At 35.9% G+C, this 20,277-nt stretch overlaps 1 protein-coding gene across 2 annotated transcripts in view; it reads left to right on the top strand.

Moving 5' to 3' along the window:
* Positions 1–20,277, top strand: part of garz (Sec7 domain-containing protein garz) — a 146,625-nt gene that overhangs the window by 95,156 nt on the left and 31,192 nt on the right. For both annotated transcript variants that reach the window (XM_089089637.1, XM_089089636.1), the window contains exons 15-17: positions 4,017–4,219; positions 7,442–7,565; positions 14,366–14,574. In XM_089089637.1, coding sequence (XP_088945763.1) covers positions 4,017–4,219; positions 7,442–7,565; positions 14,366–14,574 — 536 coding nt within the window. The remainder of the gene's footprint in view (positions 1–4,016; positions 4,220–7,441; positions 7,566–14,365; positions 14,575–20,277) is intronic.

Raw genomic sequence — 20,277 nt, 5'->3', positions numbered from 1 at the left:
TTTTGATATTGGCATATAATTAATTATGCCAATGTAATTATTGGCATAATTACTGGACCTTATGAAAATTTTGATTGGATGTAGTTGGGGAGTTGAGCGGCTTGGGGGGGGGGGGGGGGGGCCCCCCCCCCCATGACTTTTGTCTGTTAAAAAGGGCAGTAGACGTTGCAGTTTCAAAAGAATGATCCCCTTTCGAAGTATCTATGGCAACTTCTTCTATACGAATTGCCTTGGTCTAAAACCAAAAAAAAGGGGGGGGGGGTAGCTGCCCTTCCATCAAATTGAATCTTAAAAACAGATCGAGAACTTCCGATTGTCAGTCCAATGAGGTCCCTCTGAAGTTTATACGACCACCCTTTCTATAAAAACCTTGTATGCCACCAGGGGATAACCTACAACCCTTTCCTAGGGGCTGTGGAGGGGGAGGGGGCCGCCGTCCTTAAAGACATAATTTCCAGACATTTCAACTACACTGAATAAAATGACTATCTAAAAATTTTGATCGGATGTGTTAGGGCAAATGATGGGTGTGGGGGGGGGGGCGGCTGGTTGCCCTCCAATCACTTTCGACTCTTAAAAAGGACACTAGGACTTTTGATTTCCAATCCAGTGAGCCTCCTTTAAAGTCTATACGACCACCCATTGCATAAAAATGTTATGCTGCCCGGGCATAACTTACAACCCTTGCCCTAAGGACTGGGGGGTGGTTGTCATCTTCAAAGACATATTTACTGGATGTTTTAACTACGCTGAACAAAATGGCTATCTCAAAATTTTGATTGGATGTGTTTGGGCAAATTATGGGCTCGGGGGTGGGGGGGCTCTGGCTGCCCTCCAATGACTTTTGGCTATTTAAAAGGGCACTAGCCCTCTCAATTTCCAATCGAATGGATTCTTTTTAAAGTTTTTACTAGGGCAGCGCTATTGTGCTACCTATGATGCTACCTAGGTAAGTATGATCGATATTTTCATTACCCAACACCACCTCTTCACCTTCACTTATTTCCATTCTTAGCGACTTTGTCTTCTGAACATTAATTTTCAAACCTATTCTTGCACCCTGAACTTACAAAACCTCAAAAAATTTATTTGTTTTGCTTATATTTGTTATATTTGTATTTATTATATTTGCTTGTATTTGATGTTATGTTTTGTTGTATTCGAATAAATTGAATTGAATATTTTTCACCTATGATGCTTAAACCATCAGAATAATCTAAGTCTATGAAATTTCTTCTTCTCCAGTTGATTACATCTTCTCCCATTGCCTTTGCTGTGCTTCTAAGGCTAAAATCCATCAAAATTGTCCAAATAAATGGATAGCACGCGACCTTGGTAAACTCCTGATTTAAGACGAAACAAGCTACTAACCTCATTTCCTACCTTAACCAAAGCAATGTTATTCTCGGATATAGCACTAATCACTTTTAATATGTTCATCTGGTATACCGTACAAGGTTAGGACCTTCGCCAAACCTCTTCTATGAGCTGATTCAAACGCTTGCTCATAATCTGTAAAACTGAGGACTAAAGTGGTTTAATTACTCAGGTACTTCTCAATTATTAATCTAAGAGTGAAAACTCGGTCAACTCATCCTCTCTCCTTCTTAAAATAGCTCTGTTCTTCTCTTAAAACTTTATTTACAGCATCTCTAAGCCTAAATTGTATCATCATACTACGTAATCTACTTCCTACAGAAACCAAGCCAACGATTCTGTAGTTAACACACTCACTCTTATCACCTTTCGTATTCGGGGGCTAATTACCGTTTTCCTAAAATTGCTAGGTACATCCCTCCTTTCAAAAATAATATTCATAATCTTCAGTAATTTATCTCTTACTTCATTGCCAACATGTTTAAAAAGTCTCATTTACCACACTATCACCACATTGGGTCTTATTATGTTTTAATCCTTTTAGAACTGTCACTAAATCCTCTTCACAAAGTAAATATTCCTTCGCATTCGAAGTATCTCCAGCTGTTCTATTCTTTTCTATATCTTTTCCTGTAACTCTATAACGCTTTAGCATGTTCTCGAAATATTCTTTCCATCTCCCTTTAACTTTTTCCTTATCACTAATTGTGGCCCCGTTCCTATCCTTAACTGGGACGTCCTTAAGTCCAGATTGAATTTTCTCTCTCAATTTACTAACATCCAAGTACAATATTTTACTATTATGTCCTCTGGCTGCCTCTTCCAGATCTTCATACATTTTATCCATGGTATCCACATCATACCCCCTTAATTCATATTTTAATGCTTTTTACACTTTCTTTACATTCCTCTTATTTTCATATGATCTATCACTCAAATAATTTTTGTACTTTTAACATCAATAGCTGCACTTCTGTAAATCCTAGTATTTAATATCGATCCTGCCAGTCTTCGGTTTACAATAACATAATCTATAAGGTTAGCTATCTTACCATCATGCGAATACCATGTTAATTTATTGGCCATTTTATGACCAAACACCGTATTGGTTATAACTAAATTCATATGCCTACAAAATCGTATCAGTCTGTAACCATTAGCGCTTTCTTTCCCTACACCAAATTAGCCTAAGCTAGGATACCATCTATCCCTATTCCTACCGACCTGGGTATAAGAATCCCCTAACACAATATCATATTTCTACCAGGGACCCTATTCGTTTTTTTCCTGTAGCAGTAAGTAAAGTTCGTCTGAGTCACTACTATCTCCATTAGTAGGTTCTTCAAGGACATATACTATTATGACTGATTCCCTGCACTCTTTAGTCATAAAATGAGCAACTAGCATTCTGTTATTAGCACCTTCCCAACCTAAACAAGAATTAGCAGCTCCCTTCTTCATCATGGGTCCTACTTCCTGCCTATGCACCCCATCCTTCCTTTCTGAGTAATTAAATTTTATATCGCCTAACTTCATTACCCCTGGGATATGGGCTTCTGAAACTCCTAATTAGTCAATTCAGAAGCGCCTGGCTGTCAAAATGTCGATACGTTAGCTCTTTTTCAATGTTGTAACATTCGAAGTTGCAATTTTCACATGCTCTAAATCATTGAAATTATTTTGACCTCCGGAAAAGCAAAGGTCTCCGAACCAGTGCAGGACTGGGACTAACACGTCTTCTCAGGTCTACACGAAGCGCTTAAGCCGCATAAGAACCGAACAGCAAGAAGTTCCTGTTACCTCAAGCTGAATGGTTCCTTTGTGCAATACCTGGGCTCATCTCGGTCAAAACATGGTTTTCCACAGTTAGCGATCATGGGCCCATCTTGGTCACATCATGGTTTTCAGCACTTGGCAATACTCTTCTATAAACAAAACGAAATCCTGCACAGAAAATCTGAAGCATATTACCTCCGACTCATTTTTCATGCCTAAAATTATTATGCTACTACGAAGAGGCAACCCTTAATAGATAACGTAGCTAGAAAGAGGTTTCTCATGCCAAGACATCCCGCTAAAACAGCCCAAACCCAGAAGAATTATTGATTAATCAGAATCCATTGCAAATTATAGCCTAGTAAGGCTATAATTTCCGCGAGGGGCACCACTCCTCAAGATCACCCTGCAGCGCTGTTAGCAGCCACGGTTTTGGTTAGGAAAACTCGTGAAAGGTCCACCCTGATACCACAATGAGGCCACGCAAACAGGATTTTCCTGTCAGGGATAGGGACGGAGAGAGGAAGATATGAACGAGCGGAGATCTTTTATACTCAATCTTTCTCCCTCAGGGTAATCTATTAAAATTACATCAGTCGTAAATTTCAAATGAAATCTTCAAGAATAGAAATCTCAAAATAATACTTTCATTTGAGGTTGTTTTATATATATATATATATATATATATATATATATATATATATATATATATATATATATATATATATATATATATATATATATATATATATATATATAACTCGTTGTCGCCTACAGTTAAAAATGTCTAATTATTGTCATTCCAAAATTCTGCTGATTTAGATGCATTTGTTTCACCACAATGCATCTTCTTGTTATTTCAGATTTTAATGTCTGGTGCTGAAAAATTTAACGAGAAACCGACCAAAGGCATTCAGTTTTTGCAAGAAGAAGGGTTATTATCCTTTCCATTAGATTCTACTGAGGTGGCTATGTTTCTTCGGGACAATTCTCGGCTGGACAAGAAGATGATTGGTGAATATTTGAGCAATCGTAAAAACTTGGAAATACTTGATGCCTTTGTAAAGTGAGTGGCTATCTGATATATAGACTGATGAAATAGCACAACCCTGTCATTTTATCTGTTACAATATTAAATTTGTCATCTAAAATAGGATAACTAGCCAATTGGTGTTTTTATATTAACATCTGTCACAATATAACATTTGTCATCTCATATAGGCTAACTAGCGAATTGGTATTTTCATTTTCTAACATTTCTTATGCCTTTTTTTACGCTGTCTGGTGGCTGAACAAGATAAGCTGAATCATATTGTCTAATCGAAAAGATCGTAATTCAATTGTTAAACGGAAATAACTCCGTCCTTAACTTGCTCATTCCTGTTTTGTTTGACAGATTTTCAATAAATACAGAACACATGGTAATGACGAGGGCAATTAGAACATATCTATGTTGGTAGGTCTTCTAAAAAAAACAGAAGAAAAGGTATTTTGTTGTGACCTCCTCTTCATATCTTTTCGAAGAGCTATCTCTCCCTGTGCCACCGATTGTCAATTGAAACATGATATATGATGTCAGATGTTCAACTGCAAGATGCATAAAAAAAATGTGACAAACATATAGAGACACAAGTCGCATAAATTGGCGAAAAAAAAGAACTGTAGGATTAACTTCTTATAAACAGCGTTTGTAGCCTATTTTAATTTATTGATGTATGTATGTATGTATGTATTTATTTATGACCCATCATACAAAAAGAAAAAAGAAAGATGGAGTACATTCAAAACAAAGAAAAGAGAAGAAAATCAAAGAATCAAAAGCAAAAACCAACATTAAACATCAGAAAATTACATTTTGCCATTCATGGCCAGTTTCCTTACTGCGCATATGAGCATTAAGCTCACATAGCTTGACACATGGATCTGATAGGCTATATTTTCTTATAAGGCACGAGTTACGGGTCCACGGGGGGACTCGCAGTAGAAACTTAGCATACCTAAAAAACGCACGCCTCATTCTAAGAAGATCAAATTCATTAAATATTCGGTAAAACGGCACTAAGTAAAGAATATGTGGCAGGGCTACACTGTTATAAATCATTGCAAGAAGGGCTCTATTCAAATGGAAATTGGGAACTTACAATCGCACCATACGAACGACGGATTTTACTCTTCATATTTTCCAACATTAGTTGCTTAGTTTACTTAAGATTCTTACCAATTGGGAGACCAAGATATGTCAACTTATCACAAGGCTTTACTCCAATACCATTTAAATCTATAGATGCATCATCAACTCTAGTCACACCTAACTCATTGAAAATCAAAACTTCACATTTTGCTGCGTTTAGGGAAAGCCCAATTTCACGGTAATTTTCAGGAATTCCTCGGAAACATTTTTCTAACCCGCTAGTGGTCCTACTAACATTAAGAATATCATCTGCATAACAAAGTATCGATAATTCCATCCCTTTATAAATACAACACGAAGAACGTTGGCACTGAGCTGGCAACGTTGCATTATTATATATTGTGGGTGAAGTAATCGCACCCTGTTAAACCCCAATGCGAATTGGTATTTCTTTGGTGAATAAATAATTTCCAGGAATACGTATTTTACCTTTCATATGGCGGTACATGTAAAGAATAGGTCTAACTAAATCTGGCGATACTCCACGGTTCAGAAGCTCATTCATTGCTTGGGGATGCAATAGCGAGTCAAACACTTTACTAACATCATACGTTCCAAGGGCTAGGGTTCCATCGGACTCATCTGCATCAATCAATAAATTACACAAACATTTTAGAGCATGGAAACATCCCACTACCCAGCTTAGGCTGGAATCCGAACTGATAAGGAGGCGTATAGCAAGTAGAACGTAGACTATTAATTATAAGCAATTCAAAAATCTTAGCAAATACACTTGAAACAGTTATGGGTCGGTGCGACGAACACTCATACGACGATGTGTTTTTTGAAGTTCGTTTTGTTTCTATTTTGCCCTTAGGGCTTTTATCTGTATATTTTAATTTTATTCGCTTTTATGCACTTAGGTCGTTCAAGCAGAAGTAAACTGAAATACCTGCATATTTATCCTTTCTTTTTTTTCACCGGCTAGAAATATCCTTGTCTTTTCTGCTCCGCAATTCACTTTATTTTGGAGGATTGTTCATACATTTGGAAATGTCTTTCCTGTGCGGTTATTATGTATTTTCTATCTTTAGTTTCCTTCAATCAAATGTTAGACGGACATTTAAACATTTTGCTTTTGGATGGATAAAAACATATGGTTCCAAAATTAACTGTAAAGTATACGAAAAATTATTGGAAATGTCGGAGAGTCATGCTTTCTTTTACCTACTGAATTAACTGTCATAAGTTCTATTCCAAAGAACTTAAGAAATTAAGGCTCCATATCTGGTTCTTTTTCTTAAACAAAATATGTTTAATGTTTGAATCTTTTTTATTTTACTTGTTATTCGTTCGAAAACCAGAGGGATAGTAACACCAAGTTGAACTAGAAAAATCTTTATCAAGCTTAAATGAGACCTTGTTTTCAATCTATAGTTTCATTTTGAATTTTGGAATTTTTTAGAGTTTGTTCGTCATTTCATAAAAATAAATTGCTTCAGGGGAAATGAACCAAAATACCCCTTTGTGGGTTTGAACCAAATATATTGCGACTCGGTGATTTGAGCATAGTTTTCATACAATTTGCCCATTCTTAATTGTGAATTTAGCAATGTCTTTGATATTTAATAACAAGTTAGGATTAGGTTTCCGGGTTTCTTTTAAGTTAAATACTTTAGAATGACTCCAAAAAGAATATCGAGTTTGAGTAAGAAAAGTCTGTACAAACAAAGTGTTTTGGATAGAATCACCATTTTTGAAACATTGAGTTAAATTGTAATAATTTAACATTTTTATTCCCTACCAAGGGCTTTGATTTGAAAGTAACAAATTCAGAATTTCACAGATGGTCGTTTTGAGCATTTAAGTATGTATTTAGCTGAAATTCACCCTCTGGATTGGTCTTGGTAGTGTGTTCCGAGTTACTTGAGTGATCAAGCAACTTATTGATTCCCTAACTAAATGATATGGTTATCTTTGATTTAATGTCTTTTATACAGAAGACCAAGAACAGAGGTAACTTTTTGGTTCTTGTGACGGTAACATACGATGCCGTTGATGTTGCTCACATTTTTGGTTTATGTCTTACAAATTCCGTTTTTTTTTTGTTTTTTTTGTATTTATTATTAATCCATTAATTATTTTCTTTTTCTATAGGTCTTTCGATTTCTCTAATAAGCGTATAGATTTAGCTTTACGAGCATACCTTGAATCATTCCGTCTTCCTGGAGAAGCGCCACTTATTGATAACCTAATTCAAGCATTTGCAGACCATTGGCATGTGAGTTTTATTCCTTTTCTGTTTTTCTTGTTTCACTTCCTCTTTTTCACAAAATCTCTTCCAACGAAAGACGTTCAGAATATAAATTATTTTGTCTAATGCTCGATGAAGCATATCTATTTTGATTGCCCTTGTAGCGAAGTGTTTTTTTTCGTTTTTTCAATAAGGAGTTGAGGAAGAAAATGAAACTTTATACATGCCAAAGAGCCAAACTTATACGAAAAAGTGGGAGTATTTAGCCTTACTTTGTAAACACGATCAGACAAATTCCACGCTTTTTACGATGTATTTTTTCCTTTTTTTCTAAAATTTCCTTGTAATGTTTTCTTTACGAATTGTTGTTAAAAATTGCGAAAAAAAGGAAAATTTACTCATTCAGCTTCCAAAATCTAATGGCAAAAATATTATTGCACCAACGGGCTCCTCGTAGCCATTATTTTTGTCAGTTGCTTGGATTTTTGTTTTTTGGAATAATACAGATTCGAGAATCGTTACAAAAAAGGATGGGAAAAATCTGAACATATTTCTTGATTTATCAAAGCAGAAATTAAACCATATGCTTTCTAAAAGCCAGAATATAATTTGTACTCTACCTAAAAAAAATCAAATGAATTTACTGAAAAAATGTGCATTGTCAGTTTAATATACATATGCTGATATTTATTCCTTAAAATCTTAATTAATTTTTGTTTTCTTAAGGTTATAAGTGAAAACATTTAAAAGAATTTTTTTTCAGTAAAGTACAAATTGCATTCTGGCTTTTAGAAAGCATAGGGTTTAGAACCCTACTCAGATTAATTTCTGCTCGTTTTGATTTATTTTAAAATTTGACTTATTTTGATTTCTGTTTGTTTTGGGTTTCATTTGTTTATTGATACTGATTTGTGGTAGTTGTATGCTTTATAAATTATTTGATTCAATTTTAGTTCATTTTTGGTTAAATGGAGTTCTTTACTTTTTTTGAAAAACTTATTTTGTGCAAAAAGTTTTTTTGATTAATTTCTGTTTGTTTTATATTGACATAGTCTTTTTTAGGGAGAAAGACTGAGTTCTTCCGAAGCTAAACAACCATCCCTTCCATAAAAACGTCTAGAACGTCTTGGATTATCAATCCAATGAGCACCTTTTGAAGTTTACATAACCACACTTTCTATAAAAACCCTATATGTCCCCAGGGCACAACTTACAACCCTTGCCCTGAGGGCTGGGGGGATTTCTTATCCTCAAAGACATAATTTCCAGACCTTTCTGATTGGCTTAACAAAATGGCTATATAAAAATTTCGATTAGAAGTGTTCTGGGAAATGATAGGTGTGGAGGGAAACATTTGCCCTCTGATCACCTTTGACTAATAAAAAAGGCACTAGTCCTCTCAATTTACAATCAAATGAGCCCTTTTTGAAACTTCGATGGCAGAACTTTCTAAACAAATATTATATGGCCCAAGGGCATAACATACTACTCTTGTCCTTAGGGTTATGGGGGGAGGGTTGTCATCCTCAAAGACATAACTTACAGACCTTTCAACCACGTTAATCAAAATATTGATCGGGAATGTTTGGGGAAATGAGGGGCGTTGGGGGGGGGGCGATTCTCCCTCTGATTAATTTTGACTATTAAAAAGGGCAATAGCCCTTTCAATTTCCAACTGGAAGAACCCTTTTTAAAGTTTTTATGACAACACTTTCTATATGACATTATATGCCCCCGGGGCATAACTTAGAACCTTAGCCCTGAGGGCTTTTGGGGGTTGTCATACTCAAAAACCTAATTTCCGGACCCTTCAACTATGATCAAAAAATTGCTGTATCAAAACATTGATCAAAATCGGAAGTTTTTGGGGAAATGATGGGTATGGGGGGGCTATTTACCCACTGATTGCGTTTTACTATTAATAAGGGCACTAACCCTCTCAAGTCCCAATTGAATGAGTCCTTTTTGAAGTTTCTACGACAACGCTGGCAAAGACCTAATTTCCAGAACTTTCAACTACGTTGAACAAAATGTCCATCTCAAAATTTTGATTGGATGTGTTTGGGAAAATGGTGGACTTGAGAGGGAAGTTAGTTGCCCTCCAATCACTTTCGAATATTCAATAGGGCAGTTAGTGCTTTCAATTTCCAGTCGAATGAGCCCTTTTTGAAGTTTCTACGATAACGCTTTCTATAAAACCTTATATGCCCCCAGGGCATAACTTACAACCCTTGCGCTGAGGGCTGTGGGGGGAGTGTTATCCTCAAAGACATAATTTCCAGACTTTTCAACTACGTTGACCAAAATGGCTATCTCAAAATTTTTATTGGATGTTTATGGGGAAATGGTGGGCGTGGGAGGGGTGTTAGTTCTCCTTCAATCACTTTTGACTATTAAAAAGGGCACTAGCCCTTCGAGGTTTCTATTACACCGCTCTATAAAAACCTTATATGCCCCAAGGACATAACTTACAAGCCTTGCCCTGTGGGGTGGGGGGGGGGTGTTGATCATCCTCAAAGACATAATATCCAGAACTTTGAACTACGTTGAGAAAAATTGCCATCTCAAAATTCTTATTGAATGTGTTTGGGGAAATGGTGGGCCTGAGAGGGAGGTTAGTTGCCCTCCAATCAGTTTCGACTAGCCTATTAAAAAGGGCACTAGCCCTTTCAATTTCCAATTCAATGAGCCTTTTTTGAAGTTTCTAAACATTTTCTATAAAAAAACTTATATGCCCCCAGGGCATAGCTTACAATCTTAGCCCTGAAGGCTATGGAGGGAGGAGTGTCATCCTCAAAGACCTAATTCCCTGATCTTTCATATACGTTGAACAAAATGACTATCTCAAAATTGTAATTAGATGTGTTTGGGGAAATGGTGGGATTGAGAGGGGGGCTAGTTGCCCTCCAATCACTTTCGACTATTAAAAAGGACACTAGCCCTTTCAATTTCCAATCGAATGAGCTCTTTTTGAAATCTCTACAAAAATTCTGTCAATAGAAACATTGTATGCCCACAGGACATAACTTACAACCCTTGCCCTGAGGGGTTTGGAAGGTTTATCATCCTCAAAATCATAATTTCTAGAACTTTCAACTACGTTGAACAAAAAGTCTATCTTAAGAATTTGCTTGGTGAAATGGTGGGCGTAAGAGGGGGTTTAGCTGCTCTCCAATCCCTTTCGATCATTAAAAACGGCACGAGCCCTTTGAATTTCCAATCGAATTAGTTCTATTTGAAGTTTTTTTGACAAAAGTTTCTATAAAAAACCTTATATGTTCCCAAGGCATAACTGACAACCCTTGCCCTGAGGGCTTATAGGGGGTCGTCATCGTAAAAGACCTAATTTCCAGAACTTTTAACTACGTTGAACAAAATGAATATCTCAAAATTTTGATTGGATTTTTAGGGGGAAATTGTGGGTGTGAGAGGGGGGTTAATTGCCTTCCAATTACTTTCAAATATTAAAAAGGGCTTTAGCCCTTTCAATTTTCAATCGAATGAGCCCTTTTAGAAGTTTTACGACATCTCTTTTTATAAAGAGTGTATACGCCTCCAGACCGTAGGTGATGCCCCTTGCCCAGAGGGATTAGAGGGGTTCTCGTGCTCTAAGAACTCATTACCGGTACTTTCAATTGCGTTGAAAAAAATGGCTATCTCAAAATTTTGACTATTAAAAAGGCCACTAACCATTTCAATTTCCAATGGAATGAGCCCTTTTTAAAGTTTCTACGAAAACGTTCTCTATAAAAAACCTTATATGCCCCCAGGGCATAACTTACAACCATTGCCCTGAGGGCCCTTGGGTGGGTTTGGGGGGTTACCCTTAAAGACCTAATTTCCAAACTTTCAACTACGTTGAACAAAATGGCTATCTAAACAATTTTATTGTATTTGTTTGGGGAAAAGGTGGGCGTGTGAGGTGGGGTAGTTGCACTCCAATCACTTTCGACTATTAAAAAGGGCACTAGCCCTTTGAATTTCCAATTGAATGTGCACTTTTTCAAGTTTCTGCGACAAAGCTTTCAATAAAAACATTATATGCCCTCAGGGTATAGCTTATAACCCTTGCCCTGAGGGCTCTGTGGGGGTTTTCATCGTCAAAGACCTAATTTTTCAGAGCTGTTAACTACGTTGAACAAAATGGCTATCTCAAAATTTTGATTGGATGTGTTTGGATAAATGGTGGGCGTGGATTCCAATCACTTTCGACTATTGAAAAGGGCACCAGCCATTTTAGTTTCCAATTGAATGAGCCCCTTTTTGAAGTTTCTACGACAACGCTTTCTATTAAAACCTTATATGCCCCCAGGGCATAACTTATAACCCTTGCCCTGGGGGCGGAGGGGGGGGGGGTTGTCATCCTCAAAGACTAAATTTCCAGAACTTTCAACTACCTTGAACAAAATGACTATCTCAAAATTTTGATTGGATGTGTTTAGGGAAAAGGTGGGCGTGAGAGGGGGTTAGTTGCCCTCCAATCACTTTCGACTATTAATACACTAGCCCTTTGAATTTCCAATCGAAGGAGCCTTTTTTGAAGTTTTCACGACAACGCTTTCTGTAAAAATCGTATATGCCCCCAGAGCATAACTTACAACGCTTGCCCTGAGGGCTGTGGAGGAGTGTCCTCCTCAAAAATATAATTTCTCTCTGGAAATCAACTTTGCTGAACAAAATGGCTATCTCAAAATTTTGATTGGATGTGTTTGGGGAAATAGTGGGCGTGGAAGGGGTGTTAGTTACCTTCCAATCACTTTCGACTGTTAAAAAGGGCACTAGCCACTTCAATTTCCAATCGAATGAGCTCTTTTGAAGTTTCTACGACAACTCCTTCGATGCGAAGTGCCCTGGTCAAACCCCCAAAAAGATAAATAATACATTGTGCCAACATCGTTCTTTACTTAGGTAGCGCGATTGCGCTGCCTATGATTATCATCTGCTTTCCTTCGAAGAATCCATTATACCCAGTAGCCTACTTGGATAAAGACAATATAAAAACAAATAAACCGGTATCTTGCTAGAATTGTTTGTGATCAGAAATATTTATTTTATATTGTATATCTGCATTGGAGCCGGATTGCAAGCAAAGTAGAAGGAGTTATATTATTAAAAGTTTTTGGGAGAAAGAGAACGGAAGCTGGATGATAAATGAGGTTAATCTCGAACATAAAAATAATGGAAGATCAGGAATTTGTTAAAGTTTGCCTTTATAACATCATCCGGGGAATGCTACCTACATCCAAGAAGGGAAACTAGGCTTATTGGACCTCAATATCCTACCCTACTTTGTTATTTTATTTTATTTATTTTTTTTTTTTTTCAGATATTGATATGAACGTTTGAGTTATTTATGTTAGGTGTACTAAGTGTAGTGCTAAGATGCGGGTCATTTGGCAGCACTGTTAATAGGATATGTCACCGGGAACTACATATTTCAGAATAGTCTTTGGAGTATTTAGTGAATTAACGTCTAAAATAAATTCTTCTACCAAAGTTCCAATACCAATTCTTATACCCTTCTTATATACCTTCTTAAATACCTTCTTAAATACTCTTCTTAAATACCAATTCTTATACCCTTTTGCATCCATTTTCTCTTGTGGATAATTATGTAGGTTAAAATCTATTCATCAACATGATCAATCAGTGAAAGATTTGAGGTTTAAAATGTGTCTTGGATGAAAAAAATATACGTCATTCTGCTATTTACCTTTTTTGACGAGTTTCTTCTTCGCTCTATTTTTTCCTTGTTATTCCTATTTATTCAATGTTTTCTATTTATTTCTTCTTTTTAACTTTTCTATCTTCATTCTCAGTCTTTTGCTACGCTGCTATCTTTTTCATTTCTTGCATAAGTTGCTATTGTTAATTAGTTCTATCTCGTAATAATTCCACTGTGTTATCAAGTTAGGGCGTGATTATTATTCACTCTTCTTAAATACCAATTCTTATACCCTTTTGCATCCATTTTCTCTTGTGGATAATTATGTAGGTTAAAATCTATTCATCAACATGATCAATCAGTGAAAGATTTGAGGTTTAAAATGTGTCTTGGATGAAAAAAATATACGTCATTCTGCTATTTACCTTTTTTGACGAGTTTCTTCTTCGCTCTATTTTTTCCTTGTTATTCCTATTTATTCAATGTTTTCTATTTATTTCTTCTTTTTAACTTTTCTATCTTCATTCTCAGTCTTTTGCTATGCTGCTATCTTTTTCATTTCTTGCATAAGTTGCTATTGTTAATTAGTTCTATCTCGTAATAATTCCACTGTGTTATCAAGTTAGGGCGTGATTATTATTCAAAGAAATTATGTGAAATATACATGCTTCTAACGGCAAATGAGCTTGAGAGGCAAAGGCTTGTACCATGAGGCATAACAACACCGTAAAAAGGGCTCATAAGCTGGTATTGAGCTTGGCTATTCTTTAGTTGTTTGTTGCCTGTGTTTGCTCTTTTCAAGCAGAATTCAAAAGGGATGCCTGTGAAGGACACATCTGATAATAAAATCCAATCCTCGAAATTTTACAAATAATGAAATTACTTTGATAAAACTATAAACAAGAATAAAGTTAGACTTAGTCCAAAATGTTTTTGCAGACAACTTTTGTGGGTTTCTTTTGAATTTAATAAGGCGAAAAAGTTCTAAGGAGCTTAGTCGTATATGGGTTCCTTCTTTCATTAATTTTGGAAGTAAAGTATTCTGTATATTTTCTGTATATTTTCTGTATTTCAAAATAAAGGCTCAAGTTTGAAATTTTAAAAGACAAGTTAATTTATGCTTGAAAATTGGACAATAATTTGCATTCACCTCATGCTACAGAAGTCTACTGGGGAGCCATTCGCGAGCAGCGGTGCAGCGTTTACTCTAGCCTACGCAGTTATCATGCTCAACACAGATCAACATAATACAAATGCTAAGAAACAGAATGTGCCCATGACGGAGACTGATTTCATACGAAATTTAAGAGGTGTCAATAGTGGTGAAAACTTTGACCAAGAAATGCTTACTGCTATTTACAATGCAATTAGGTGAGTAGATTATCGCTTTTCTTTGTCAACTAGTTTTTCCATTCCTTATGAAACAAATTCAAAAATTAGAACTCGAGAAATAATGTTATTTGTTCTTATTTTGAATAGGATTAACCTTCAATCTCAAAAGAGTCTACTAATCCCTTTTTTCATTCCGTTGTTTACATCTAAATGCTATTGTTTTATTCCATTTTTCTTTTTTTCTTTTGAAGGGCCAGATCAGAGGGTGCGATTTTTCTTCTCTTTTGTTTAGTTCCGTATATTATTTGAAATATTCAATGTCCTATCCAACCAGGATAAACCAGGGCAGGACGTTAGAGGACCTCAACGTGCATTGTTTTACCTATTAAACACACCAACTTATTTTGCCTAGTTTGGCAATATACATTGTATAACAACAGAAAACCTAGTCTTACGTGCCTATGCCACGTAAAGTGCCATAGTAATTGTTGGCTACGAGTCAAAATGGCCGATAAAAAGCCATTGGTATGTCTCACTGGGTGCAAAGTTACATATTCTGGTTCACGTTTGCCGTCTAATTTTGCTATGAAGCTAAATAACTTCAGGATAAAGTTTTATAAGCATGAAATGACAAAGTAACAAATATACCGATCATTTCTTACTACACATCTCTGTATCCATAAAGTTTATGTTTTTACTTCTGAGAACGATTTAATGAGGCTGCCGAACAACTGAAAAATAGAAATGAATAATAAAGGTTATAATAAAACAGAAATGAAGGAATAAAAAAATTCAATTTTTAAAAGTGTAAGTCTACAAAAGAAAACCGAAAAATCAAATAAGAGTTTTCGAGATGGTCTTTATGCTTCAAGGAAAAAAGACAATTTTATTTCCGGAAAACCAATATAAACTCTAGTTTTAGAAGATTGAGACATGCTTACCTATTTGGAATAAAAGCTTTCTTGCTTTTCTGGAAGTTACCTCTGGGATTTTGAGAAAACATGATGCGCGATGACAAGTTCGGAAATAACATCTAAAAACAAGAGAAAAAACTTTTGCATGCTGACCAATGGTATGTGTTACTCAGGTACCAATCGCCTGATTCACTGCCTTCGACCCGGAGTGCGTTTATTGCCTTTTCATATTATTGCGACAAAAATGGCAAAGATTTCAAATCGAAATTATACAAAAAAAGAAAGGAGGGAGATTGGTATTTCAATATCAAGATTTTCATCATTATTTTCAAATATGCGCCAGAGACTCTGAATCTCCCTTAGGTTATTGAAGAGGTAACAGAATATTTACTGTTATTTGAGGTTTTAAAAGCTCAATTTTAAAGCTGTTATGTTGGGCGTATACTAAATAAAGTAAATATACAAAAGGAAAACTTCTAAATATTAAGCCACTGAAGGAATTTTATTTCAGTAAAGCTAGTGGAAAGTAATTGACTTAATTAAGAAAATGTATACTATTGAGTCTTCTTTTAAAGACTTGGTAACCTGACTCGTAAAGATAGTGTCCCGCATTCTATCAAAGAGAACGTGTGGTATCAATATGCAGGTACAAATCTTAGTTGATTAGCACCTCATTAACGAAAATATATCCATGACATATAGATGGTGTAATTCATAAAACACCAAGAATATTCGTTTTGTTGAAATAAAAAAATTGATTGTAGAATCCTAGCTTGTGAATGTGGTAAGAAAAAAAATTATCAGAATTCTGGGCAGCTTCCTAGAATAGGCTCTCATAAGGAAAAGACCTCTATGTGACGTGAAATCATGTGTTAACTCCGTTTAAAGGATTGTTGACCTATTTAGAGGGGTTATTCTTAATTCAGTGTTCTCTCCAGATAAAAAACAATTCTATGTGGCGTGAATTTATGCATTAATACTGTCTCGAGGATTGTTGATATTTATTTACATGACGGGACGTAAATGGAAAAGAAGCATTAAAGTATGGCCAGTGTTTTTAATAGCTAGGGGTGAGCTCAGGCTTAAAACTAGAAATCTTGATGTTCGTTGCAGAAATTTATGAAAATTTTGGACATTGGATAATAAGGCCAGGGCTGCCACCAAAGACATTTGAAAAAAAAAAAAAAATCTGACTTGGAAAATCTGAATGGTTGAAAAATATGACTAAAAAAAGTTACATGGTAGACAAAAAAAATAAAATGAATGAGCTGCTTTCTGCTTAACAGAAAGCAGAATTATTAATTACATAGCTTCTAGCTTAGCTCCGTAGAAGGTACTTATCCAAAATTCAAAAAAAAGTTGCTTGCTTCATCCACTCAATTTTATGGTATTTTTTTTTCTTCATTTACTTGCAAAATTCAAAAAAAACCCACACACCCAAAAAGGAGCAAGTTCGAGTCACATTACGAAAACGATCGTTAGTAATGTCTGCAAAAGTCCTGTAGCCTACTCATTCTTTGGTTTCTTTGACATTGTACGCATGAGTTGGAATTTTTTCTTGTCAAGGTCCTTTTGCAAAGCTACCATTTCTTTGCCTTTTGCTCGCTCCTCTTCAAGTTATTTTGAGGCAGCCTCTAAGCATAGCGTTAGCTACGCTTGTTCCAGCGAAGTTTTTATGCTTAATGGTCTTATGGAGTCTTCTTTTGACCTTCTCTACTAGCTCCTCTCGCAACTTTTCGTTTGTCATGACCGTTAATCTTTTTATCAAGAAGATTTGCTTTGAGCTCTTTTGGTTTAACTTTTTTATCAACCAACATCTTCTCTTCTTCTTCATTCTTATGCCTCTCCTATTCTGATAGTTGTTTCTAATGCTCCTCTCGTGCTTTCTTTATTTTCTCTCTCTAGTTACGCCTTGTAGCTTGCAATGACATCATGAGCTATTTGATTTAGTTTGTTTGTTATCAGGAGCAATTCAGGTTTGTCTTTCAACCGTGTTACAGCCTACAGTGTTACAGTTACAGTGTTACAGCGTTACAGTCTAGTTTTCTAACCTCATAGTAATTTCAGCATTAAGCCTCTTATTTATACTAATGCTCCCGGCAACTCACTGCAGCACCAAACCGCCTGAGGCTAACATAGCTACAGACATTCCCCCTCCATCTTAATCTAATTAAAGCTTCCGTTTTTACACCTTCCCTAGAAGTTCCAGTTTCCCATAGAGGCTTCTTCAGTAAGCTTTCTTGCCAATTTCAAAAACGATCTAAAATAATATTGAAAGTACATCAGTTAGAAATAACGAAAAGAAAAAAAAGAAGTAGAAGGTAATCAATCCTGGTAAAGAAGGCCGAGGAAAAGCCAAAAAGAAGTCTTGTACAACTTTCTTGATTAGAAATGCAGATTTGTGGTTGATTTCAAGTATTGTGCTTTTGCTTTGTGCTTGTGTACTTCAAGCAGGAAGAAAGAAGAAAAAGGCAACCATTCCTGGTAATGAAAGTTGAAGAAAAGTCAGAAAAACAATCTTGCACACCCTTCCGGACCAGAAATATAGATTATTGGTCTATTTCAAGTAGCTAACAAAAAATGACTTTTCTTCAAATTTCGGACCTTTTTTCTGATTTAGCTTTGTTTCTTACTCTTTGTATGAAATTTGACTTACTCGCAGCCTTTTAAGGTAAAATGGTAATTTGTAGATTTTTCTATATTTATATAACCAAATAAACAGTAATGTATCAGAAAAATTGAGAATGTAGCTTCTAACATCAAATTGCAAATGAAATAATGCAGTGATCAAATAATGGAGCTGGGAAGAAAAAAGAAGACTATGTCGAATATTGAATTTGGAGAATGGAAGCTGGGAAGTCAGAAAAGAAAATTTGTCTTGGAATAGACATACCTGAAGTAAATTTCGGTGATTCGGATGACGCTGAATAAAGAAAATAATAAGTTTGCCATAATGGTGAACGCTAGTCAAACTGAAGGATAAAATGTTTTCTGGAAACAACTCGCGCCATAAAAAAAAATTTCTGGATGTACTTTGTAAGAAATAGCAACAGCTAACAAATAATTTTAGTAAACCTGACAAATTACAAAAGATATGTAATAATAATAGTACTCAATGCACCTTTTCACCGAGTCTGAACTTAGCTTGTTTTTCAACGAGTCAGGACTTAGCTCGTCCTTTTGTGGTTCAAGACAGCTCGTTATTATAATTTGTCACTGAATCAATGAATATAGGAATTCTCGTTTCTGCCCCAGTCAAGACTGAGCCTATCGATAAATAAAAGTTCAAATAGGGATAAAATCCTTTTAATAAACAGTGATTTTCCCAAACAGTGGTAAAGTTTCACAAAAAATACTAGATATTTCGGTCACATATGCAGTGACCGTCATCAGTAGATTTACTACTGATGACGGTCACTGTATATGTGACCGAAATATCTAGTATTTTTTTTGTGAAATTTTATCACTGTTTGTGAAAATCACTGTCTATTAAAAGGATTTTTATCCCTAATTGAACTTTTATTTATCGTAATGGAAAGACAGTATGGTCTCCGAAATTATCTACGTCATATTTGACTGAGCTTGTATTAAAAAGGAGTCAGTCTGCATCTTGGACTTGGCTAATATTTGTCCTAAACCATTATTTAACTCGTTTCCGCACCTTCTCACTGAAATTTCTTCGCTCGTACTTAGATTGTTTTGTACCGAGCCAGGACTTAGCTGGTTTTGAACTGAATAAGGATATTAATAATTTTTGCTGTGAATCAGGATCTAACTCGTAATCAGAATCTAGTCCGTATTTACACCAAGTCACCAAAATTCTGAAGTTCTTTGTTTTGCAACGTTTTATGTTTGGCAACGTTTGTCCTTAGCTCGTTTTCTATCGAGTTTAGGGCTTAGCTCGTTTCTGCACCTGTTCTGTCCGCCTAATGTACTTAAATTGTTTTGCCATTAAGTCAGGACTGATAACGTCTTTACACAGAGTTAGTCCACAACTTTGACTTGGGTTGTTTTTACAGTCCGTCGATACCTCGCTCGCTTTTACATCGCATTACTGTAATTTTGCATATTGGGCTTAAATTTTTGGCTCGTTTCACCACCAAGTGAGAGGTTAGGTCTAATTCGGGCTTTGCTCAGCGTCATCAAAAACTTGCAGCTTGGACTTGATTTTTACTCCAAATCAGGACTTGCAGTTGCTTCTGCACCTAGTGTTGACTTATGTTGCTTTGGATCGGTGTCAGGACTTCCCTTTTCAAATAAAAAACAAGACTAAACTTGTTCTTGTTCCGATTCAAGACTTCGCTGTTCAAACAAACTTGTTCATACTCCGAATCAAGACTTAGCTTGTTTTGTACCGAGTCGATGAAACTCCACAGTTTGGACTGAGTTCGTGTTTACATAGAAGCAAGATTATGAATTTCAAGGACAACCCTAGCAACACTCTGCAAGTGGAAGAGATCGTAGTTGAATCGGTAGCTGCAACCTAGTAAAGACGAACCACGGCCCATAGTAACAAAAAAAAACAACCTAAAACTCCTTAAAATTGTGCCAGGTCGAAACAAAAAGTAAAGCATCGGAATTACTTTGGCCAGAAACCTATGGAGAAAACTTACAGTCCCTTGGCTTGAACAACAAGGAAAGTCACATTTTTGCATTGGAAGCACTAATGTGTCCTTTTTTTTTCCTCCGCTCTAGAGAAAAAAGAACGTCCCAGGCTCGGCTGGGAGTAGATTGCAAAATAAAACCCAAGATCGCTGGGGAATTTCTGGGAGGTGGCAAAATTAGAAGCTTCAAACCGGGGGATAAAGGAGGTCGCTAACTTTAGAAG

This window comes from Artemia sp. Qi Xiang Cuo, chromosome 5 (genome assembly GCF_049724085.1).
Source record: "Artemia sp. Qi Xiang Cuo chromosome 5, ASM4972408v1, whole genome shotgun sequence".
In the NCBI taxonomy this organism is placed as follows: domain Eukaryota; kingdom Metazoa; phylum Arthropoda; class Branchiopoda; order Anostraca; family Artemiidae; genus Artemia; species Artemia sp. Qi Xiang Cuo.
Note: the sequence above shows the minus strand (reverse complement) of the source record. Positions and strands in the feature narration are given on the sequence as shown.